Source organism: Linepithema humile, chromosome 5 (assembly GCF_040581485.1).
Source record: "Linepithema humile isolate Giens D197 chromosome 5, Lhum_UNIL_v1.0, whole genome shotgun sequence".
NCBI classification, from domain to species: Eukaryota; Metazoa; Arthropoda; class Insecta; order Hymenoptera; family Formicidae; genus Linepithema; species Linepithema humile.
The window spans coordinates 657,935-682,057 of NC_090132.1; the positions used below are offsets into that span (position 1 = coordinate 657,935).

Sequence of the window (24,123 nt, forward strand, 5' to 3'; positions counted from 1 at the left end):
GTTTACGTCACGTATATATGTAGATTTTCAGTACTAGCAGTGAATTTCGGAACGCAGCCAAATTTCTATTAGATTTCTGATTGGTTGAATTGGTTTGTACCTACTTTCGCAAATCATGATCGTTGTTGATCATTTTGTTTCATCATTCATTCTCATTCATCCCTCGAGATTTTGTCGAGTTGCAAGTAAATCATGACATCGATTGTTATACCGGCAGCATTACGACTTGGTCGTGTAACGATTGATAATTTATATCAAATAAATAAAAGTGGCTTACGCAGGTAAATTTTAATTCCTCTTTCGTCACAATCAAATACTCGTTACAAAAATCACATGTTGCTAATTGACGTGAGGTTAATTGTTCGATAATGTGCATTACCTATTTTGTTTTATTATATTATCTGATAATGGAAATACGATTTTTATTAATTAAGTTTGAAGAATACTTTTAATCTTTTGTAGTGTACAACAGTGACGATTTATGATGTAGATTTTGTACATTAATGTTATGACATGGCAAAGTAATTGTGTCAGATTTAAAATTACAGGTTGTCACGAGTATCTACAACATTTTCTTTGCAAAAACAAGGTTACAGTACAATAACAGAAGAGAGGAAACCAGATGTTGGTGAGACACCTCCAGTATCAGAAGCTACAGAGAATGAAAAGAAGCTAAAGGTAGAACTTGAGCTCATCAATAAAGAACTTACTGAACTTAAGGAATTCAAAGATGTGCTTGAGGATAAATATAAGAGAGCATTGGCTGAAGGAGAAAACATTAGACTCAGACTCACCAAGCAGATTAATGATGCCAAACTGTTTGGTATCCAAAGTTTCTGTAAGGATCTTTTAGATGTAGCAGATGTATTAGGAAAAGCTACTGAAAGTGTACCAAAGGATGAAATTACAGAAAAAAATCCACATTTGAAAAGCTTATATGAAGGATTAACAATGACGGAAGCTCAATTACATAAAGTAAGATATGCTTTGCAGATATCTTTTTTTTTTTAACGCAAGGAATATTTGTATAAATAATGTATGCATTACTTGATAATATACTAAATTCTTTAATATTTTAGGTCTTCAAGAAACATGGGCTAATTTCATTGAATCCAATAAATGAAAAATTTGATCCTAACGAACATGAAGCACTGTTTCAACAAGTAAATTTTGATTTTATTAGTGAAGCATTGTTTCAACAAGTAAAATATGATTTTATTTACTTGCTGAAATAATAAATATTTTAAGTACAGATTAAATTAGATTATTTTATTTATGTGACAACTTTTATGAACAATAAAAAAATTTTTTTAGGAGGTTGAAGGCAAAGAACCTGGAACAATTGTAGTTGTATCGAAAATAGGATATAAATTACACGAAAGGATAGTGAGACCAGCACTAGTAGGTGTTGCTAAAGGGTAATTATCTATTGTAATAGTAGATTAAAATCTGCTTTAAATTGTTGCATCATATAAAATAAAATATATTCATGTAAATGAATTTTTGTTTAATTTAAAACTGATAGAATTTATTATTTTTAAGTGAATATTTTATTCAGTCTTTTATATTTTAAATACAATTTTTTTGTCCGAGCTTTCGTGACTTCTTAAATCTTTATCCTCTCCTGTAACACATTTCCACAAATCTTCATGTTCTAGACAAGCTTGCATCACAAGCTTCCAGCTATTAAAATTTTCTCTGCCCCTTAATTATTCAATTGTAGGTAGTTGACTTATCATCATGCTGGAGTACTTTTTTAAATTTAAATAGTATTAACTCTTGACGACCGGAGCATAATAACTATGTCGTTTTTAAATGCTAAATGTTTAATACTATTTTTTTAATTCGAAACGTTTTCTCTCTCATGATAACCATTGTTTTCGCTTAATTTTGGGCGTTATCTAGGCTCATAACCGGATAGAATCTATTATTTTTCAGCAAATATTTTATTCAGTCTTTTATATTTTAAATACATTTTTTAAATTGAATTAAACAGTAAAATAGAAACTATAAAAACCATATAAGAATGAATTTAGCTTTGACTCACTTAAACAATTCTAACAATTTATATAAAATTATATAAAATAAAATATAAAATAGAAGTCAATATTCTATAAAGTTATTATGTTAATATTCTACACGGAAAAAAAAAATATATATATATAATGTTACTTTTAGGTGAAAATGATACTCCGTTGCTTTATCTACAAATACTTCTTGAAATATATATTTGATCATATCATGTAAGTACATAAGTTGTAACTATAAAATTTATGTATTAAACAAACTTGATACCAGATTTTCGTATAACAGCGCACGAATAACGAATTGGAATATTTTTGTACTATTAAAAAATTAAGTATATCTTAACACCTCTCGAACACTTTATATAAATCAGGTAAACTAGCTATTTGTAATATAGTAGAATCGTGAGCGAAATGTTTCGGAGGAAGTAAGCTTTCTTTAATCGCAGGATATAAAACATGCTCGGTAATATATTTCCAATCGTGTGTTTCGTGTTTTGGATTCATATAGCTGTAAAATTTTGCTGTTTCTCGGCAAATATTTTGAAAGCACAGTTGTTCCTTTCTCCAATCAATTTCCGTTGCTAATCGCATTATGTACAATGGAATTTCTGCTTCATACGGAAAATATTTATCTAAAATAACATGAATAACATGTAAATTTGATTTTCTTTTAGGAATATTGTAATATAATTTTTGATATTAAATTATATTTACCTAATAATACAGGTAATGATCTTATATTTCCCACTTTATCCAAAACAATTGAAAAATATTCGTTCATCATGTCTGCTTTTTCCAAAAGTAACTCCTTCACTTTAGTCGCTAATTCTTCCTTCGGACCATCCTCTTCTGTCCATCCAGTTTCCCCTGAATCTAAAGCAATCATTGCTAAATCAAACAACGATATCCGTTCCTGAAAAAATTACATTCAATGTTAGATAATTAGAAAGCAAATTTAATTTGCTTCATCTAAAATACTCACTGAAAATTTGATGACGCCAAAATTTGCAAAATCATAAAGCATTATTTGATAAAAAAGCTCCTCACTGAAAAAAAATTATAATATCAATAATAAATTATACATCAATTTAATTATAAATAAATATATCTTAAATATAACATTTTTGTGATGTGGAACAATTATCTCACGTTAATATTTTGGTATTGCAGATATATAAATTTACTCCACTCTGCACCAAAGTTGAAGTTTGATCGACACAGCCAACAAATGTTAAATTGGCCAAGATATTTCTTAATCCCTCGTGACATTCATCCTCAATTTCCTTACGCAATTTTAAAATACTGGTTAATTTTACTTCATGTTTAAAACTATTTACAGAATATGATTTAAATCGCGTTGTTGATTTCGGAGATTCAACAATAGGAGTACTTTCATCAGTGGATAGTGGATGTTCAGGTTGCTCTGCGTTAGATACTGAACTTTCACCTTCTTTCTTATTATCATCCGTATCTTGTAATGTAGTCTGTTCATTTTCTTCTTTTGAGCTTTTCTGTGTGTTGTCAATATTCTGAGTTCCAAAATATTGATACACTTGTTTACGAGCCTTATCAGCTATAATATCTACAGATTTCTCTACTGCAGGATTGTCCACTGTTTTGTCTAAGTCGTGTAAAAATTCTGAAACATCATACACTGTACTTTCCGACTTGTCTTTTTGTACAGAGATATTTGCATTATAAACGTTTTGCGAATTTGATGAAGCTGTAGTTATAGTTTCTAGTATATCGCTCCATTGTGTTGAATTATCTTCGATTGGAATTTCTTCAGCACGAGGTAGTGCAAAATTATGTTCTGTAATACTTAAATTTAAGCTTGAATCTTTCTCTTGATGTTCATTGGCATCAGATTGATTCTCTATATTAATATCATGTGTATTTTTCTCTAATAGAATTTCAGAATTAAGGGATTCAGACTGTATATCATGTGTTGATTTTTCTACTGGAAGATTGCTGTCGTTTTTATCCTGTTTAACAGTAGAATGTATGGTGAAATTAAATTTGTCCAGCTTCTGATCACAAGAATCAGTTCTAATCAATTCTCTAGCATGAATCTTTTTTGATGTATTTAAATTTCCCTTCTTACATTCCGGCAATACTTCTTCCAGAACTTCTTTAGTAATGTCTGTTTTTGGTAACCTGGCTTGCAAATAAAATGTTCTAGATGCACTGTTACCAGCCAGTCTTTCATCTAAAGCGTATTTTATTCTTTCGATTATTGCATCTTCATGAAGAAATCGCACTTCGTGTTTTGTTGGATGTACATTGACATCAATATTTTGTGGATTAATGTCCAAAGATATATAGCACCATGGATGAGCTTTTTTTGGAAGATATACTGAATATATTTCTTCCAACATTCTACGAATAGCTGAAAACATATTTAGGAATTATTAAAATTAAAAAAGAAAAGAAATTAGAATGTGTTGGTTTGTACCATTAAACTTACAGGAGGAATCAACCAATCGATTGTTGATAAATAAAAGCATCATCATTCTTTTGGTTGTATAATTGGGATTTGTCACTAAGCCTTGCATTTTAAATTTATAAGCATCATCATTAAGCTCAACTTCTAATAACTCACGAGCAACTGGATTACCATACAATATCCTTATATTGCTCTGTTTTGTGGAATTATGTGGTGTTCGAACCTAAAGATATAACAGAATAATTATATTATCCTAAAGTATAATTTTTTATTTTCTACATAAATGTATATGAATATGTAAATTTGTCTCACCTGCAAACTTGTTTCACCATGTTTCTTTAATGTAAATCCTACTGTTGGATTATGCACAGCGTATTTCATAACAACCTCTGTAATCTTAGTAAACTCCTCTAATGGATTTGACAAAGCTTTTCTTCGAGTCGCTACGTTATAAAACAGATTCTCTATTGTTATTATAGTACCTTGATTTCCAGCACAAGGTGCTGGAGATGCCTTTAACTTGCTATTAATGTATGATGCTCTGCAATACCATGCAGAAAATATAATTTAAATTATAGCATATCTATATAAAGAGCAAAACTAAATTTTATTATATTTTCTTCATAAAACAGATGTGTTAATTAAACAGGCATACTTGTAGGCACATTTTTCATCTGCTGTTTTAGTTGTAATACTAAGAAGAGCTATATGACTGATACTAGCCAGAGCCTCTCCTCGAAATCCAAATGTTGTAAGCATACTAAGGTCTTCAAATTTTTGCAATTTGCTTGTTGTAAATCTTTCACATACAATATCCATGTCTTCTTTTCGAATACCCGTACCATTATCTTGTATCTAAAGTTAATTTAAAAACGTCAAGCATTAACTTTAAATTTAAATTGCTAAACGTATTTACAATAATTAATCATATTTTAATACTTGTAATAGCTTTAAGCCTCCTTCTTTTGTAGTAATTTGTATATTTGTTGCTTTGGCATCCAAACTGTAACATTAAACGTAAAAACGAATTATATTTATTAATAATATACACAGTAACGATAAATGAATTTGTAGAAACTAACCTATTCTCTATTAATTCTTTCAATGCATTTGCTGGCCTTTGGATTACCTCCCCAGCTGCAATTCTATTCACCACGACTTCATCTAATTTTCTAATTTTTGCTGGGGTACACATATTTCTTGAAATTGTTCTTACAAATTATTAATTGTTCTGAAAGTGAACAAAGAAAGTCACAAGTGTGTTTCATATGTGACACCTGCTATTTTAGTGCTCTGTAAAAATGTTAAAATCCGGAAACATAATATAATTTCGTATATAAATTTAATGTGAGAAGTTTTATATCCAGTAATTATCTTTAAAAATTCTTGAACTTTCAACAAAAGATATTTTATATAAAATTAATTCCCGCCTTATACTTAAATAAAGTTGAAAATTTTACTACCAGTAGTGACTCGTTGCGGCGATTGCAGAATTAAATTTGAGCCATTTTGTATTTTTCCATTGCGATCTTCCAATGTTTTTCGCGATTATTCTTGGTAAATGATTCACAGGCGAAAAGTTGTGAGTATTTCCCATAAAATATTAATTTAATAATAACATATTGATGATTATCAAGTATATAGATTTCTTTTTTCTGTAATTAACCGATTAAAACTTTTTCTTATAACTTGTTATTTGAACCATTTTCAATATTGATTACATCTTGAATTTCATTCTGCCGAGGCTTAGACAATAATGCTGCTAGTCGGAGGTAGTGCTGATAACGAGTATCATTGATATGTTGGATGGCTAAAAACTATTCTAAAGAGATGACAATAAATCTACAGCAGGGCAGAGACTGTGCTCTCCTGTTTACTGCACTCATCAAAGTTTTCAACTGTACTTTCTATTCTGAGGTAGGAATAGATTGTAAGCTACATAGCTATCAATTGATAGAGATAAGTCTTCAACTAGCATATCCTGTTCTAGATAATAGTTTATTCAATGATTACATTTATTCATTTATGTTGTTTATAAGAAAAATAGATCTTGGTTTACTAGCTAAGTGATGGAAGGTTTTGTATCTCTGCAGACTAAATGTGTTGCCAAGAATATTTTTTTCGTTCAATAAAAATAAAAATAAACTTGAATGAGTTATCTATGTATGATAATACCTGAAGTCGATAATAATATCGTCGATTGGTAAATACATTGATAACTACATATGGTAAATGATTTGTCGATAACTTTACTTCTACATACACTACATATATAAATTATAAGAAAAACTATATTCATAAATACTCAAATATCATACACATGGATTTATTTGTGAATCTTCGCAAACATAAGATTAGAAGCACATTTGTTTCCAGGGCTTAAAGTAACAGACGTACGTTCCTCACAGTTTTTCAGAAGTTAATTTTTTTTATATTACGTACTTGTAAAGTACTTTTTTCGATACGTGATACTCTCATCTGACGTTGATTTTTAATCAACTATTTTTTTTTAATAGACTTTTGCGTTGTATAATGTTCTTGGAAGCAATTTTCCTTACTTTATTTTGTTTCGTTTTGAATGCATCTTGAAATATTTAGACTCGGAATCTAAATGTTTTTTACATATGCATTAACCTTTAAAACGAAAAATTTTATTTGGCATCCATAAATTATGTGTTTTTTTCTCTTTTTATTATCAGGTAACACATGATTAAAGCTAGACAATACAGAAGCACAAAGTTTAATGCACAATCAATTAAACGGAGCATATACGTGTAGTTCGCTATACGCAGGTCTATGCATTGTGATGCGATTGTGCGCGGGTCAAGGTGTTCGAGTGAAAGTACAAAATATCAGCAACCACAGAATAAATCTTTTATAAGAAGCTAGGCGGACGTTTGTATAGAATTATTGCGCCAAACGTGCGATTATGCGAAGGTACAATGTGATGTTATCGTTCCTCAACGCATCTGATAACTGTAACAATTTCCTTTTACCTCAGAAATTGTTTCCCGAAGTACTATGCAGCAGGTCTGTATCTTTCATATACAAATTTTATATTTAATTAATTGATTGATTTATTATTACATTAATTCACGATTGCATTATTGAACTTTTCAAGGACTGCTAAATTTGATGCTTTCAATAAAATCGACGGAGAGTGCAACTTTCAATAATAATATTAATTGTTTCCAAACAATTCGATAGGAATTTAATAAACTTGAATAATTTGGTTGTCCGCTACAATTTCTGTAGAAACCTCATTCTCACATCTGTCCTTTCTCGACATTGCCGCAAGAGAAGCGACATTGTTGCGTAAAGATACGCCGTTTTTGCAACGTCGTGCCAGTGGTGTAGGTCCGATTTGGTTAATAGTTTACAAGCCTGTGATTTTTTTCTGAATAATATCAATTGGTTTAATTAATTATTTAGATTGTCATTACTATTGAATTGATAATGATAAAAATTATGAGAGAAAATCATGTTCTTTATTATTGTAAGAATAAATTTTGCAGTTCTTTATACATATTTTTTCTATATAATTCTATCTTTTATAATGTTAATTGCGTGTTATTAATATTATTGGTTTATAACAATATCTACTTGACATGTCAACACGACATTTTTATATTTCACAGATGCTTTACAAATAAGTCGATATCTCCTGTCATCGTATTTTTTGCAGCATCAGCGACTTTCTAAAGTATGCACGATGTACATAAAATAAACTCTGATATTTGCAAAAAAAAAATTTAAAAAGTAAATAATTTGAAGATTTTGTTTTTAATCTTGCTAAAATAATTTGAAAAAGACTCTATGTATTGTGCAATGATGATGATTCATGTCTTTCCTCACAAAGGAAAAATGTACATTTAATGCTTCTACTTTGATTATGCATGTACTAAAATTGTATACTAATCAAGCATTCATCCATCTAGGAATGATGATTGTTCTGTGAATAATTACGAGCTCTAGAAGCCAAACAGACGAGAAACAGTATGGGAACTTGATCCATGAAGGCAGACTACTCATGGATCAGCAATCATGACTCAGCTTCAGCATCTGCGATTTACCTATACGACAAACTTTCACTATTCATATCTCATTATGCCAGCAGATAGTCATTCAAACAAATCCCCATCTTCCAGATATGCTTGATTGCTCTTGAAACTCGAAGACAAATCGCAGACGTGCGCTTCAGGTAAACGTAAATGTTGTAATACTTTATCAGTTTTTAAGACAGCCGTTTCATGGATTTGAAAAACTTAATATAAGTTTTTTGAGAAAAAAGATTGTATTGCTTGTTATACATCTTGTAAAACGTGTTATACAAGTTTTATGAGATGTGGACAGCAACAAGAAGTGACATCATCTTTTCGCTTGCGAAAATGCGTTCCGAGTACATCTTGATTCGCGAGAGATGTATCAGTGCAGCGGCAGATCAATTACAAGAATATTCTCATTAATCTTGATTATTAAATTTGAGCGCATTAATCTGGTTTACATTCAATGATTGAATTTCTTTTCAAAATTTAAGAAGTGTATTTTTGCATAACTAATTATATGGTTTATTGCTTTATGTTTGCAGGCAATAAAGAGAATTAGCAAGTCGCGTGTCGTAAAATGTTCTTGTGAGTACAAATGCATCATTGATGTACCTTATTGTACGGCATATCATCACGCATACGTGAGTTGTATGTTCGTGGTGACACGTGGTGCGAAAGTGCGTACGGGACTAGGCAGCTCTGATCATTCTATGAGAAACTACTAAGTGACTGCCAGCTTCTATGCGAAGAAGGAAGAGGACTTTCGCTCGTTTGCAACAGGTCGTATTCCTGCACGCAAATTCAAACGCTTGCCAGTTTCTTTCAGCCGCTAGTTTTGTTGCTCTTATTGTACAATCGATTTTCAGTGCGGTAAAAAAAAGCATGTACCGTGCGAATGTGCTGCTAACGGTTCATGCATTGTTCCGGTTTCCAAATGGCAGCAATCTAACTTTTCAACAATGTTTTTTTTTTTTTAGCGAATTATACGAGATATTTATTCGTGGTACAATCTTTGTCTTAAGACACGCAGCAAAGTTATCCTACTCTGCTCTATCATTCTCTATTTTTTTCCCCTCTCTTTGGCAGCAGCGCGGCGTAATGAGATGGGATGCGAGAGGTGAGACGAGACGAAGATGAGCGAGACGGTTTTCAGGTTGGATCGGGGGCCCTCTTCTTGATTTCTGCACAAGCGCAACCAGCCCGCATACCAGTCCAACCATGAAGGAATAGAAAGAAACTGTTCGCCGCGAAATCCAACGAAACCGCGAAAGATATGATGATGTACGTATCAAAATAATCCAGACCACAAAATTAAAAAAAAAAAGATTTATACCGCTATATATCATAACTAAGACATACTTGGCTGATTATTACAATATATAGGCCAACAGAGAGAAGAGAAATCTAACATAAGAATAATAAAACAAACATTTTATATTTTTCAGTATAGCAGTTTTTATATATTACAATAAAATAATATGTTTGATATAAAATTTATGGAACGAAATGTATTGAAATATAAATGGGAAATATTTTTTTGCATTAAAAAGCGAATAAGGATTAGATTTAGTTTTACGAATTAGGATTAGTTTTACGACAATTTATTTACAATGATGAAATAGGCGAAAAGAGGGAAGAGGAAAAAGGAAGAAGGCATATAATTGTTCTTTACTGCGCGGTATTGCAAAATGAATATCTCGACTTGACGGCAACTATGTTACATCGTCGAGATCCGCATTATTATATGCGATATCATAATCCGTTGAGGTTACTCGCAACCGCTGACCTAATTTCCGTTATTCATCGCTCAAGATTTAATTAATGAGATATTCCGCGTGCGGTCCAACTAACGAGACGTGTTATCAACACGACGCGCGCGAGCTAAATCCAGAATACAGAGCTTTGCACAAAAGTAATCACACGTCGCACGTTGCAACATGTCCGCATGACGTTAAACGCGGCTTCAAATGATGCGCTCACTCGGGAAATATTCCACCGTGCCTCAGGCAGGCGTTCCACCGTGCAATGGGGTAATGTGCACGTCGTCGCCGTGATGACATGTTGTAATTGCACGTAATGCAGACAAATTTGTCACATAATTACGACGCGCGTTTGAACACGATGCAACCTGGAAATCCGGAGAGTGTACGCGTGCGCGCGCGCGCGCGCGCTCTTCTTACGTCCACCCCTGCGAAAAAGCATGACAACATATTTATCTTTCCTTCGTAATCTTTCTTCTTATTACTTCTCGATGATGATGTATTAGAAATATTGCTAATTACTAAGCATCTCCACAGGTCGAGGATTGCGAGAGATGGACGCGACGCGATGGGACTTTTACCTGGTCGCGAAAAGCTGAAAAGTCTTTCCTATGAGAGAAAGACAGAGAGAAAGGGACGGGAACGGTGAAGCAAGGCGAGCCGGTGATCGCGTCGTAGTGGGACCAACTAAGTTACCTGGATCGACAACGGATACTTTTCTCAGCAGTAACCATCAAGACACCATGACGACACGATCACTCGCATCGTCTCCAGCGCGACGACCATCTGCGATCGGTCTGATTACCGCGTTTCTTTTTATCGTAACCGCACGTAAGTCCTTACTCGATGAATATCACTCTACTAATTAATTACAGAGAAATGACAGTGTTTCTCGTCCTTTCGCATATAACGATGCATACGACGAAATTATCTTATTGTTAGGATAACAAATAAATCGCAATTTATTGCAGTGCGGTGATTATCGTGAATTATTTGACTTTTTATTTGGATTTAGTTTCGCGTATAACTTCTTGTCGATTAATCTCAAATAATAATATTGCAAAACATTCAAGATCTTATGTTTGATAGGGGTTTTCATTAAACGACGTCCTTGATGAAAAGTGAGGGGATTCAAGATCCCACGGTATTTTTTTTTTTTTTTTTTGCATCGAGAATTATCAGGATATTATCTCGGCGAAGTGTGCAAAGTTGCAGAACATAAAGTATGAATAATATTGATATATCTTCAATAAAACTATTATCTCTACATATTTTGTTTGACGTGATGCTGTTGCAAAAATTTAACCGGAAAAGTATTGCAAAAAGTATTTCAATCGCATTATTTGGGGAACTTAGGATATCCGCACGCGATTTTGCAGGCTACCTCGTTGTCCACTCTACTTACCACTAAATCTCTGCGGCTCTTCGCATCCTAGGACGACTTCACGCTCCGCGTTTTTGCGCGTACCATTTTTAGCGCATACTTTAGAAAGCAAGGAGAAATCATAAGATACTAACTTACAATTAGTAATTACTTGATCTAAAAAAGTTAATGTGGGGTTTGTCAGCTTCCTATTTGTAATAAAAAAAGAGAGATAAAGCGCTAAGAAGACTTTACCGGAAAAAGAAGAAGTTCGGTTCTTATAAATAGATTCGATTATTACAATTCTAAGGTACAAATCTCTAAATTCGACGTGTCTGTGTCATAAATTTCGATAGATATTGTGACCAGATATTTTCAGATGGAAATTAAAAGTTTGTTTATAAAAATTTGCAATGTATACCGCATTTATCAAGTTTTGATGATAAAGTTTATTAGAATTTGCAAAGATCTAAAAGAGAAGAATTCCACTAAAATAATGATTCTTGGAAAAAATCTACGGTCTTTTAAGTATAAATAATAAAGTTTTGTGAAAATTTGTTATTGCATAATTTCATCTATCTGAACAGTCAAAATGCATCACGCAAAGTTTCATATAATTCGTGTGCTACGTTTATATAAAGATGCGTCTACCTCAAGTTTATAAATAACATCTAAAAGAATTTACATAAAATTAAATGCCGAATCCTCGCGTAATGCGAATCTGTATGCGAAGACAGTGCGACGGATGAAAACGAAAGGGCGATAACACCGCGTCGGCGGACCTCCTGACATTTCCAGGCTTCCAGGAGGTGAAAGCGGGAGGCGGATAACCGTAATTGGCCATCCGATATAATACAAGTTCCGAGTCCGCAATGTCGTAATCGTGTGAATAGTCGTCGTTGGTCCAAAATATTCGTGTCATAAATAATCCCGATTAACGAGATGCGTTACGAGTTATACTGTGGCTGAGAATCTCACTAATACCTATTTCGTCTATCTTTGAATTTACGATTTATTAACTTTCTGTAATTTTTTAAGATATCACATTTCTATGACAATAAATTATACTTATAGAAAACTTGAGTTATAAGAATAATGATTAATATCTTATTGTGATTATTCTATCATTTTGTAAATAATAGGAACTTATTATGACACAGTGATATCATCTTGGCTGCGTTCGGAGAGCGCGCTATCAGCGCTATTGTGTCACTCTATCCTTGTTTTATGTCCAATGAACGATAAAGATAGAATGATGCGATAGCGCTGATAGCGCGCTCCCCGAACACAGCCGTTGTGGTTTGCGTACACGGAAGCAGTAATATTACTCTCTAATATTCCTACATTATTAATATAATTGCCACAGTTTTATTAGTAAAAAGATGAAATTATTAATTAATTGATCGGCGCAGTTATTTCAGAACTAGTCGTTTTTACTTACTAAAAGAGCAGTTTTAATTCCAAAAACTAATTTCTTCTAAATTTGAATGTAAAGTTCAAAATTTGCTTTGTGTGCTGAGTTTTTTTTATAAAAAGTGATTGAAATCGCTGTGATGCAGGCAACTGCATCACATTCAATTGAATAACATTTATCTTGCAACAATGCGATGCAACATTCCTGCTTCAGACCTTATCAATCCCAACATCTTCGACGCACTGTTGCTGCGTTAGTATCACATTCTGTAATCCGCATTCGTCGAATCCCTCGCGGAAATGCATGCAGCCGTGCGACCTTGATTAATGCGCGCACCGTGCCAATCTTCGCCGTCGTGACGTTTCTGGATAGATGATAGCCGTCTTTCTACGGAATTCTAACGGTATCGGGATGAGTAAAGGGTCCGATTTAACGAGGTAGCCAATGTAACGTAACCAGTGTATCCGAGCCTATAATCTGTCAATGGAAACGCGTGGCCTTCGTTTCACAGAATTACTTTGGTAAACGTCCAGTACAAGCAATACAAATACAAATACACGAATATATAAGCGTCTGTCCGTATCATTTTGATCTCTTGCTGCAAGTAATATCAATTCTCAGATCATTTTTGTATCATTGCAACAGTATCACATGCCAAAAACGGTTTTCGTAGTTTCGAGCAGCAGATTTCTCTTTGGAAGATGCCTCAGAAAGATTCTACGCGATTTAATAGAGAGATCAAATTACCACATTAATTGAAAATAATCAACGTAGCATCGCGAGAGACATTGTCGACGTCAATTATTTAATATTCGAATTGGATTTTTTTTTGTGATTTGATTTCAAGTCTGAATGAACTCTTTTCGTTCAACCCAATATTATATAAGCTCTTGCGACCTAAAAAAGTTAAACAGCGATCTCGGTAAGGATCGTGAGCATTCTTGATGAAATGTCAATCTATCGTGATGGAACACGCCATCGGTGATTCGTTTTGTGAGATGCGTTCGCAGAATCCAAGTTTGCGTACGATGAGTACGAATCGTAACGATCTATACAAGTCACAAGTGCTCCATCAATCGTTGGTCAATTTATTCTCAAAGACGGAGCATCCGTTACCGTTATCCACCGCTCGCCTTACTTGGAAGTGTGTCTATCAGCGGTTCGTGACAACAAATGGAATATATTATTCTAACAAACCCAATAAACTCGCGCACGCATTATTACGTATAATACCGGTTCTCCGTTGAGTTCCTGGAACCACCTGTCGGATGATAACGCGGCTAAATGGTATACGGAGGTGCATGATGTGTATTACATCCTTTTGTCGTTCAAAGAAACTATTTTTACGGTCACTAATTAAATGCGCAAGTCAAACTAAATGCAAAACTGTGTCAAAGATTACGAAATGTGCACAGATATTTGACACAGAAGTTTATTGCGTACAATTTCTTGCACTTTAATTATTTATAATGACTCTGTGTACCACAAGAAGTCTAGAAACATTTTATGGTTTTTCTTGTAACATTTAATAGATAATTATTTTTAGATTTAAAAATTAAAGGAAAAATGAAGAAATACTACTTGCAAGTATGCAACAATTGATGCATATAATATCATATAACACTTGATAAGTGGTGAATCGATTATTCACTTATAGTATCGCACCGTGCGTATTGTTAATTTCACTACAATTATGCTAATCTTCTGCTATTTATCACTTATTGTTCTTGATTAATTGTCCGGATGCAGACAAGCGATAAAAAGCGTCTAACGAGTTTGCTAATCGTGAGACTATTACTGGTATACAGAGAGTTGCACTTTGTTGCGTGATATTCTATTCCAGCCAGTACATAATTATGCGCACCGTTTATGTCAATTAGTTACCTAACGATAGTTGACAATTATAAATTTTTTTTTGCGACAGAATTATGTAGCGGAGCGTATTATGGGAAACTGATCAGCAAGCTGTCTGAATTCCATCATGGTGTGAGTGGAGAAGTTTACGCCGTCGACGCAAGGACGTTATTTATCAAGGATTTTACTTACGATGGCGAAGGTCCAGGTTGGTACATTACGTTGCCGCGAATAAACGCGTAACGCGTCCGTCGAATATTTGACAGGACATTAATTTCTGAATTAAATTCCGCGCTTGGTTCTTCCCTTTTTCCTGATTTTTTTATCAATTTCTAAAAATAGGTTAAACAATCAAATTTAATAATAATCTGATTTGATAATAATGAAAATAATTATATCTCTCTCGGATAATTGGAAGATGCAGAAAAACTGCGGAAAAACTTTCCTCCACCGGATAGATTAACCGCGATCAATTTCTGTGCCGGAAAAACTTTCCCGAATCTCTCCAGCACACTCGTGACGCGTTAACACGTTAGCTAGCTGCGCGAGATACTTGTTCCTAATTAATGGCATATCTAGATGCTTATTAGAGCTTCACGATCTGAAACCGTGCAACGTGTTTACTATCTACTCGCTTAGACCCATTTGTTCGCCGTCATTGGCAACAGGAAACTTCCTTGAGAATCTTTCACGAAACTTGTCTATCAGAGATTATTGAGAGAAATGTAAGAAAAATAAAAAGAATTTAGAATATATTTAAACTTTTCTATTTATGAATAAATTATCTTTATAATAAAAAAAAGGAATTCTATTAAACGTCTCGAGTATTTATTTTTGTGATAACAATAAAAATTATAATTAATAATGAGAATCAATATACTAATAATTAGTGCATTACTTTTTCAGCCGCTTTCTTTTACGCTGGTAGCAGCAAAGCTCCTGGTAACAATGGGTTCCGAGTGCGAGACGAACGTGGAACGTAAGTAAAATACATTTGTTGCTGATAAGAAGTGTAATTATCACACAAATTGTTAAATAAAACTTGAGGCGATTTTGGATTTCATCGGAGCTTACCTTTACTCGGCGACGTTAATTTCTCCTTTCGTCTGACAGCACGAACGTCCTTAAGCGGTACCGTAAGAAGGACATCACCCTGACCTTACCGGATGGCAAGACTTTGAACAATATCAAATGGTTTTCGGTTTGGTGCGACGAATTCTCAGTAAGTAACACATACGCGCGCTCATGACCTTGCCCTATGATATCGTACTTGATATTCGTCAGAAAACCGGTATCATTTCTTCGAAGTCCAACTTTCACGTTCGTATACAGATCGTCTGGATATCCGCGTGTCAAGCGAATGATATGCGACATGTACTTGCTTGAAATACGCTTATAGAAACTAGCTTAGAGATATGCATTTGGATTAAATTGTAAATTTAAAGAACTTGCATTAGTTCTCAATGAGATCCTTGATATATTTCAAATTTCTAATTCGTTTCATCTCGTTTGACTGTATTAAATAAAACTCAAAAAAATTTCACTTCCTTGAGAAATATCTGAAAGTAGATCGTAAAGATGTTTACGAACTTATAATTGGATCAATCGAAAATTCACCACTACACATAATTTATATAGCACGGACAGTTTTGTCTCACGAAAGAATTATCTTTGTTTAGGTAAACTTTGGTGACGTCAGGATACCGCGAGGCTTCGATTATCCGAAACCACAGAAGTTAAAAGCGTTAAGCGGTATACACGGCGTCAGTTCGGAACCGGTCGTCATCGTAGACGCTCAAACTCTTCTAATACCCAGCTTTAGTTACGATGGAGAAGCGCCTGGCAAGTTTAAATCACATTAAATTTTTGTACAATTGAAAATATTTTTGACATCCTCTTAAATGATGAACAGTGTTTTGTATAATTTTCTCAGAGAAATTTGTAACTTTATAAATTTATTTATACTGCGCACGTAAGATTGACAAGTAACAAGCCGTAAAACTGTTTTGCAGATGCCAAGTTCTGGGTGGGTGTCGGCCCGTCACCCTCGTCGCAGGGTATTCGCGTACCCGACGAAAATGGAAAAGAGCAGCCGTTGCGTCGTTACAGCCGCAAGACGATCGTTCTGACGTTACCGGATGACCTGACCGTGCACCAGCTCGGTCATTTCGGAGTGTGGTGTGAGGCCTTCGCCGTGGACTTCGGTCACGTGCAAATTCCGCAGGCTCTGAATGTACCGCCGTCCTTGAAAATGCTAGGAGTTTCGCCGCAGGTATATTAGACATATTTACACGGCAGGAAAATGGGATAATAAGGAAAATGCATTAACACGTAGCTCGTAGTGCATTGTAATTTGTCATGCAATCTCATATCGACTTATCGGATGGTGATCACGAGTGACGTCGGTCGACTTTTCGACGGTACCGTCTTCGGCTTCCTTCTTCCTTGACATTAACCACTCGACTACAAATGACTTAAAGCACGCAATCCTCGATATTGCATTCTAATGAATGGAATTCTTGGTGCAATTCTTCAATATTATATTTAATTATAATGACAAATAGATTCCAACTTCGCTTTTTCTTCATCTTTTCGCTTAAATTGAATTTTTCATATTGAAGAGCTCTGAAATAAGAAAAATTGCAATTAGAAGAAAATTAACTCTCTCTTTCGCATTGTCATCGACGCTTGATTCATCCCGCTTGCTCCGCGAACGAATTAATCCGGATTCCTAGAACGGCTTATAGATAAAAAATCCTGTCTCTGTCCTTGTGTTGCAGAACGTGCATCGCGGAGGGCAGGGACAGTTGGGGGCACTAACGGGCGCATACGAGATCCCTTCTTTCTCTTCCTCGTCGCCTAGTCCCTTCACTATCTCATTCGCGAGCTCGCTCTCGCAACAACACCAACGTCCGACGACTTATCGGCCGCTTCTCCGCCGTGACGATCAAGTCCAAGTAATTCAAGCCGTGGAGCCACTCGAGCAGCTTCGCCAGGCGCATTCCCCCATTTATCAGGAGCACTATTATCGCACTTCCGCCGAAACGCCGTCGACGTCCTCGTATCGCCAGCCAGCGGTGCGTTCGCACGCCCGCCTAGCCGAGCCGCCGCAAAATTCGTACGCGAGGCTCTTGCATCAATTCCAAGGAGATAGGAGAATCGACACATTCGTCCGTTATTGATCGCGATGCGTCGTGCTATTTAAAAAAAAATAAAAAAAAAACGATTTTTATCCCCGAGTCTTATCCCGCGCGAATACAAGGATACTCTCCGCTTATCGCACTACGCTCTCTATTGAATACGTCATTTAGGAAATTTCGAATTTTCCAACATTCCTCTCGAAAGTTTATCAAATCGTTATTTTATTATTATTTTTAGAATGTACATTAATTTTAGAATATCGTATTATTTTATTTATACTAAAGTGTCTTTTTCAAAGAGCCAAACATGAGAGGCATTAAATTAGAGTATCGAAAAAATATTTTAAGAGAATATATGGAATTTTTAATAATTGTGGAAAAATGAGGAATTTCTTAAATATTTATTTGCTTTAATTAATTTTTTATATAAAATTTTACCTTGGGGAATTTTCGTTCTTCTTATATATGTATATATATCTGTGCAAGTGATATATAATATATGTACACGTATAATATAAATGTACATATACATATACGTACACATTCGTTTACGCGCGCATGTCTATATTATATTTTTGATATTTTTGTATGCATTTTCTATACATTTTATGTATTATACATGAAATAAACATATTTTTTACAATTGTAGCTTTGCATATATTTCCAAGCATAATTTTTCGATAAGTTGATAAGAGCTGTCTTCTAACAATACTCAATGTTTTTTTAAGAATTCTTCTAAATATTCAAACTGACTACAGTTTTGTTTTCTCTAAATCTCTACTCTTTTTAGAAATTGAACGTAGAAAAACATATTTAAATAGCAGTTTTAATTGTAATGAACATTCGTGACAACAAAACTAAAAATTATTTTGAGATATTATTGCTGTAAACTCGATTCGCGCAGGTATACGTTGTCAACAGATCTTGATGTATGATTTCAGTCGAAACTTAACTGCGAAGTTCTCGAAGATAGTTTAGCTTTCGAGGTGCGATGGGCCGTAGCCGGCGACAGCATAGTTGTTCAGCTTGTTGCAAAACTTGGTAAGCATCCTGCGAAAAAGCTTCAGTAAAGAATGAAGAAACGTTTGACAAATGCGGTTAAATAGTAATCTAATTAAAGTAGCTTGTTGCATAATAATAATGTTTGTATTGATACTTACAGATGCCGGGCAATATATGTCTTTCGGAGTGTCCGCTGATACGGAGAAGAGCGTTATGATCGGTGGAGACGTCGCCGTAGCTTGGGTCGACAAACAAACGTTGCAAGGATATGCCACTGATTACTTCTTGGACGCGAAATCCCAATGCTCGGGACGCCGAGGCAGCTGTCCGGATAAGCGCATACAGGTATACACGAATGAATAAATTTAACTTTTTGAGAATCCCGGATTTAAAAATGAAGCGAGTAATAAGTTAACGTATTCTATGCGATACAAATGGGTTACACAGAATATGCTGTAATGATAAAGTAATTCCTATACTTTGAAGGAAAACACGGACTCGGTGCGATTATTAAACGCGGCAATGGTGAACGGCTACAGCATCGTCACGTACCAGCGGCCGCTAAAGGCCAGCGACGAATTGGACCGTCCAATACTGACGAATCGATCGCAAGCCATAATCTGGGCCATCGGTCCGCTAAATGAGCGACAAGAAGTCAGTTTTCACAGCAACTATTTGAATACCGATCGATTTATCGACTTTAGTAGGCCACCCGCGTGGAATTGTCCCATGCCCGATCAAGAGCAGACCTCATCTTCTAACGACACTAACGAAACTGCTGGAAGCAGCAATGCTGTGAGTATCGTAATCAAGATATAACCGATTCATTGTATTAGAATTTTTTTCACAAATTTTTTACACATTTCTTCGTAAAAGTAAATAGAAAAAATTTATAGTACGCATATTACCGTTTTTGAAAAATAATGTGTTTAAGTAGCAGTTGGTTGTTACAACGAGAAGACCGCAACGTCAACCGGCGACTCCTGCACCGGCTTCTACGAACGACGCTTGGGACATACCGCCGATTCAGTGCTGGGAACCGGATGATGGTGTTCTCTATGCGCAAATTGGTCCCACTGGAGGCAAACACGGCTATCCGGCCATTACCGGTAAAGAATTGTATCTATAAATAATATGAAAGTCTTTTTCAATTTGAATATAAAAATTTAACGCGAATGTTACGTGATATGATAATTTTGAATATCCGGTATACGTATTTGGGCTTTCACAAGATTGATTAAAATTCGCGTGGCATTTGATCTGTTATGATATAATGCGTGCGAGAAAGTCCCCCCGAACGATTCGCGCTAAGAAAGTCGCATCTTTATTTTCTAAACCGGTCTCTGCTTCACTTTCTCCAGGTCACGTCGGCTGGGGAATCTCTTGGTACATTAACGGATTACTGATACCTGTGATTAATGTGGTTCGGGGCAAAAGATACACTTTCGTCGTAGAAGGAGGCTACGAATCGGAGTATCCGGCGCGTTATCATCCGTTTTATATCACGGATGATCCGATAGGCGGTTACCAGCACAAGACACCCGAAGAGAAAGCGGTAAATCTTCTTTGCATATAAAACATTGCTAAAAAAAAGAATTTTAGTCAGCTTTGCCTTGATTTAATATTATGCAGAAAAAGAACTAATAAATACATGTTGCCGTACAATTTTGATTAACCTTTTTTATCATGTACTTATTGTCGGATTAAACATTAGCGGTTTTTTTTTTATCTTGGTTTGTCTGATCTCGACAGAAAGTGAAAATATTTGCTGGTGTGCGCCGGCAACGCAACAATGTTATCCCCACAGGCGTTGGTCGCCTCTGCAATTGGATACACGATCAGAATAAACCAGAAGCAGACGACTTTGCGACTTTTGGAGGTTTTCAGCGCACTCTGACCCTCGAATGCGATCACGGTGAGCCCGGTATCGTGGAATGGACGCCCGATGAAAATACGCCAGACACAGTGTATTATCAGGTAATCAAGCAACCGTGCCGCGTATTGATGCAATAAATGAAAATGCTATAAGAATAGCAACAGGAAGAAATTGTACATCTAATATGTGTGGATTCTATTCTATTTTATATTACAATACTTTGAATTGTACTAATTTTACAAGATTTTACACGCGTTTTCCAGTGCTTCAGTCACCGTTATCTAGGCTGGAAGATCAACGTTCTGGACAGCTGCGACAACCCTGACGAGGCATCTTCGGCGGCCAGTGAGAAGCACGAAGTGTACGCGGCACCGCCGAAGGGCCATCAAGCGGCGAGTCAGGATATGGAATACGGTGCCAGCGTAGCCATAACGAGCAAGGTAATGCCACCGGTGGAGTTTCTTCATCAACAGCATGCTCATCATTCTCATCGCGAATACAGTCATCGTTATCCTCATCGTCATTCAGCGACTAACCCCGCTGGCAAGTTAAACGTTTCATATCACCGCCATCCGCAGCTACTAACGAACGCAGCCAATAACAAATTTGATCGCTTGCAATCATCATCATCGTCGTCGTCGTCGTCGTCCGAGAAATCGTCGTACGATGACGCGACCAACATGATCACGCCTCATCGTTCCTACGAGGGGCGTCCAAAGGATCACATTGACGAAGACGCTTCACAACAGCAACAACAGCAACAACAGGACCAAATGACCGCTCATGAACAATCATCATCCCTTTATACCGATCATCTGGAGCTCGCGCGGGAGATTCCGCATCAAACTTCTGCCACTAACCAGCAATTGTCTAACCTCGTTGCAGATCACCAACGACCGTCATTGATTCACGGAACCAAGTTCCCCTACGTAGCGACGATCGGCGGCAATGCGTACTCCCGAGCGCCGCATTATTACCCGAGCAATCACCACGTTCGCCTTCAGCTTCCTCTGCCTTTTCCTCGTTATCATCAACATCAGCCTGAACCGCCAAGGACCCAACTGATGATCATCCGCCGTCCGGTGCCACTAACACGCAATCCGATGTTGCAGACGTTGCAGGCCGCTACAAACGCACTGTCACTGCCGTTCTCATTCCCCTTCTCATTTTCCTTCTCGTCGTCGCCGCGGCCGATCCTCATTGAGCGCAAGAAATCCATATACCGGCCGCTACCGATCACGAGCACGTTGAAAGTCAGCACCGACAAATCGGTGTCCGTTGCCAGTCCGCCGTTTGAGAAATTTACCGCGAAGATCGACGCAAAGTCACGCGCGAAACTTGAGGCGAAAGTAGGATCGGAGGATATCTCCGACAACCTCATGAGTTCTTCACGAACGGTATTGAAGCCGGCGCGCAACACCGGCTTCGATCCCGACTCCATCGTCATCGAGGGTGGTTTCAAGCCGATCATTAGGAACGTCGTCGATAGAGAGCCGGATGTCGCGCAGAAAAGAATTTCGATGGAAGACGCATGGCAGGACGAAGTGTTTCGAAAGACCTCGGATTATCAAACGATCGACGAGTTCTCACCCGTTTTCGTACCGTCGTCGCCGGTGACATCCGTGATCGGTGACGACGATCGGAAACAGCGCAAGAAAACGTCGCAGCTCGCGCGCTTCTCGTCGCAGCTGGATGACCTCGACGATATGGAGACGGCGGCCGATATCAGATTGGACACTTACTACTTGCCGCCGATCGGGAAAACTAGGCCGGAGCAGCTACCGCCTTCGTCCTCCGGTGTGTTGATTACTTACGACGGCAAGAAACTGAAGGATTCCATCAGTCTGACTAGATCCATCACCGACATCGATCACCGTAGCAAGGGCCGGCTCACCTCGGACATCCTTAGCAGAACGCCGCAATTCGGTACGTTCCAGGGCGAACTTCCGCCGCTGATCCCCGGAGAGATACGCGCCAACAGCTCGACGTACGGCAGAAAGCACCAACTCCTGCCGAAAACAAGTACGCGGCTCACATTGGTGGAGCGGTCGAAGAGATCGCCGATGTCCAGCGTGGATTTTCAGCGGGACAGTTTGAGCAATTACGAAGATAATCGAGAACGCGAGCGGATCGACGCGGTCAGCGGTAGCGGAGACACACGCCTCGGCGGCTTCGGATGGATTATGCTAATCACAACGGCGGCGTATCTGGCAATTTGAAGGATCGCGATGACAACTATCATCCGCTGAAGGTAAATTGCGTCCTCCACGGAAAGCCAGAAGAATTTGAGGCGTTGATCGTCTCGCGCGTGGCTCGCGCGGTATACAATTGTTCGGAAATAATGAACAGTATAGTCCAACCGTGTTAACACCCCGGGGGAAGGCATTACTAACCACGAGAAAATCACTGGTTTCCTATACAGTAGTACAATCTGCCTGTCAGCTCGCGCCTCGCGTCTGGTATCTCCGTTTTCCCCATCTGCTTTCATCGTGTTCTTCGCATAACGACTGCGCTCTAACTATCCAGGTAAATAGTTTTTTTTTTTTAGACAACCGAATTTCAAGTAGAGGAAAAAAGAGATAATTTTAGCCATGAGATATTGTCGTTCATTAACATTTACACCGTGATTGCATTTCTGACGAAAATCGCAACGATTGAAATTAGAGCATTTTAATTCAACAATTATGGTGGTGTTAAAAAGTCAATCATAGCGTAAACATTAATAAGGGATAAATGTATCCCATGGTTGAAACGACCTCTTTTTCTTTTACATGAAAATATAGTAGACGTTTTTTATTCCTAGACATTTTTATGATTTTTTAGGAAATGAGTTTTTTAAATATTTACTATTCATATATATATTTGCAAGCGTAAAAGTATCTTTTTATATCCTTTATTATCTTTTTCTGTATTAGAGAGTGGATATTAGATCCGGTATTAGATTAAGAAGTGCAATCCATGTTTAGTATCGAAATTCTAGAGTATATATAGAGAAATATATATAACATTTGAATCACTATACTTTCTAATATTATATATAAAAAGTTATGCCGGCTTACGACTGGCACGGGAGGCGTTTGAAGTAACAGGTATTTGTTGAATTTTGCTGGCATATTTGTAAATAAGTTAAAGCAATTGTTAATAAAGGTAATCTTGACACAAGTTTTCAAGATGTTCTACGTATTGTCCTATCAT

The 24,123-nt window shown here is 36.4% G+C and overlaps 3 protein-coding genes across 18 annotated transcripts; 2 read left to right on the forward strand and 1 right to left on the reverse strand.

Annotated features, from left to right (window-relative positions):
• Positions 1 to 98: 98 nt before the first annotated feature.
• On the forward strand, positions 99 to 2,752 carry Roe1 (grpE protein homolog, mitochondrial Roe1). 2 transcript variants are annotated; one of them, XM_067356462.1, is made up of 5 exons: positions 99 to 281; positions 549 to 975; positions 1,080 to 1,202; positions 1,315 to 1,418; positions 2,179 to 2,752. In XM_067356462.1, exons 1-5 carry the CDS (start codon positions 193 to 195, stop codon positions 2,180 to 2,182), a joined length of 747 nt encoding a protein of 248 aa, XP_067212563.1. In that variant the 5' UTR covers positions 99 to 192; the 3' UTR covers positions 2,183 to 2,752. The 2 variants fall into 2 exon arrangements, with proteins under 2 accessions (XP_067212563.1, XP_012227856.1); XM_012372433.2 differs by having other exon boundaries at positions 1,080 to 1,163.
• Positions 2,200 to 5,881, reverse strand: Mlh1 (DNA mismatch repair ATPase Mlh1). Of its 3 annotated transcripts, none has more exons than XM_012372427.2 (9): positions 5,556 to 5,881; positions 5,413 to 5,476; positions 5,129 to 5,328; positions 4,786 to 5,014; positions 4,495 to 4,696; positions 3,177 to 4,416; positions 3,010 to 3,073; positions 2,742 to 2,940; positions 2,200 to 2,659 (listed from the first exon to the last, which is right to left on the reverse strand). In XM_012372427.2, the coding sequence occupies exons 1-9, from the start codon at positions 5,666 to 5,668 to the stop codon at positions 2,367 to 2,369; spliced, it is 2,604 nt and encodes an 867-aa protein (XP_012227850.2). In that variant the 5' UTR covers positions 5,669 to 5,881; the 3' UTR covers positions 2,200 to 2,366. The 3 variants fall into 3 exon arrangements, 2 of the variants coding, with proteins under 2 accessions (XP_012227850.2, XP_012227851.2); XR_010890556.1 differs by having other exon boundaries at positions 2,522 to 2,659; positions 2,742 to 2,900; XM_012372428.2 differs by lacking the exons at positions 5,413 to 5,476; positions 5,556 to 5,881 and having other exon boundaries at positions 4,786 to 4,916; positions 5,129 to 5,296.
• A 47-nt stretch (positions 5,882 to 5,928) lies between these two features.
• On the forward strand, positions 5,929 to 24,090 carry Skel (DM13 and DOMON_DOH domain-containing protein skeletor). Of its 13 annotated transcripts, none has more exons than XM_067356421.1 (19): positions 5,929 to 6,055; positions 6,224 to 6,390; positions 7,173 to 7,503; positions 8,112 to 8,674; positions 9,062 to 9,800; positions 10,817 to 11,110; positions 14,981 to 15,118; positions 15,817 to 15,889; positions 16,024 to 16,132; positions 16,590 to 16,752; positions 16,923 to 17,182; positions 18,992 to 19,091; positions 19,213 to 19,397; positions 19,539 to 19,847; positions 19,990 to 20,161; positions 20,414 to 20,607; positions 20,805 to 21,029; positions 21,192 to 21,368; positions 22,041 to 24,090. In XM_067356421.1, the coding sequence occupies exons 6-19, from the start codon at positions 10,891 to 10,893 to the stop codon at positions 23,145 to 23,147; spliced, it is 3,432 nt and encodes a 1,143-aa protein (XP_067212522.1). In that variant the 5' UTR covers positions 5,929 to 6,055; positions 6,224 to 6,390; positions 7,173 to 7,503; positions 8,112 to 8,674; positions 9,062 to 9,800; positions 10,817 to 10,890; the 3' UTR covers positions 23,148 to 24,090. The 13 variants fall into 13 exon arrangements, with proteins under 13 accessions (XP_067212522.1, XP_012227845.1, XP_012227844.1 ...); XM_012372422.2 differs by having other exon boundaries at positions 9,062 to 9,299; positions 9,606 to 9,800; positions 21,192 to 24,090; XM_012372421.2 differs by having other exon boundaries at positions 9,062 to 9,299; positions 9,609 to 9,800; positions 21,192 to 24,090.
• The last annotated feature ends 33 nt before the right edge of the window (positions 24,091 to 24,123 follow it).

Bases quoted from the DNA above. Each gene is read 5' to 3' on its own strand.
- Roe1 (XM_067356462.1), top strand. From the start codon at position 193: ATGACATCGATTGTTATACCGGCAGCATTACGACTTGGTCGTGTAACG. The intron at 282-548 runs GTAAATTTTAAT...TTAAAATTACAG, and splicing joins AATAAAAGTGGCTTACGCAG to GTTGTCACGAGTATCTACAA. The intron at 976-1,079 runs GTAAGATATGCT...TTAATATTTTAG, and splicing joins CGGAAGCTCAATTACATAAA to GTCTTCAAGAAACATGGGCT.
- Mlh1 (XM_012372427.2), bottom strand. From the start codon at position 5,668: ATGTGTACCCCAGCAAAAATTAGAAAATTAGATGAAGTCGTGGTGAAT. The intron at 4,697-4,785 runs GTGAGACAAATT...TTATATCTTTAG, and splicing joins ATGGTGAAACAAGTTTGCAG to GTTCGAACACCACATAATTC. The intron at 3,074-3,176 runs GTGAGATAATTG...ATTTTTTTTCAG, and splicing joins TGCAATACCAAAATATTAAC to TGAGGAGCTTTTTTATCAAA.
- Skel (XM_012372422.2), top strand. From the start codon at position 10,891: ATGAGAGAAAGACAGAGAGAAAGGGACGGGAACGGTGAAGCAAGGCGA. The intron at 16,133-16,589 runs GTAAGTAACACA...ATCTTTGTTTAG, and splicing joins TTTGGTGCGACGAATTCTCA to GTAAACTTTGGTGACGTCAG. The intron at 19,398-19,538 runs GTATACACGAAT...TATACTTTGAAG, and splicing joins GTCCGGATAAGCGCATACAG to GAAAACACGGACTCGGTGCG.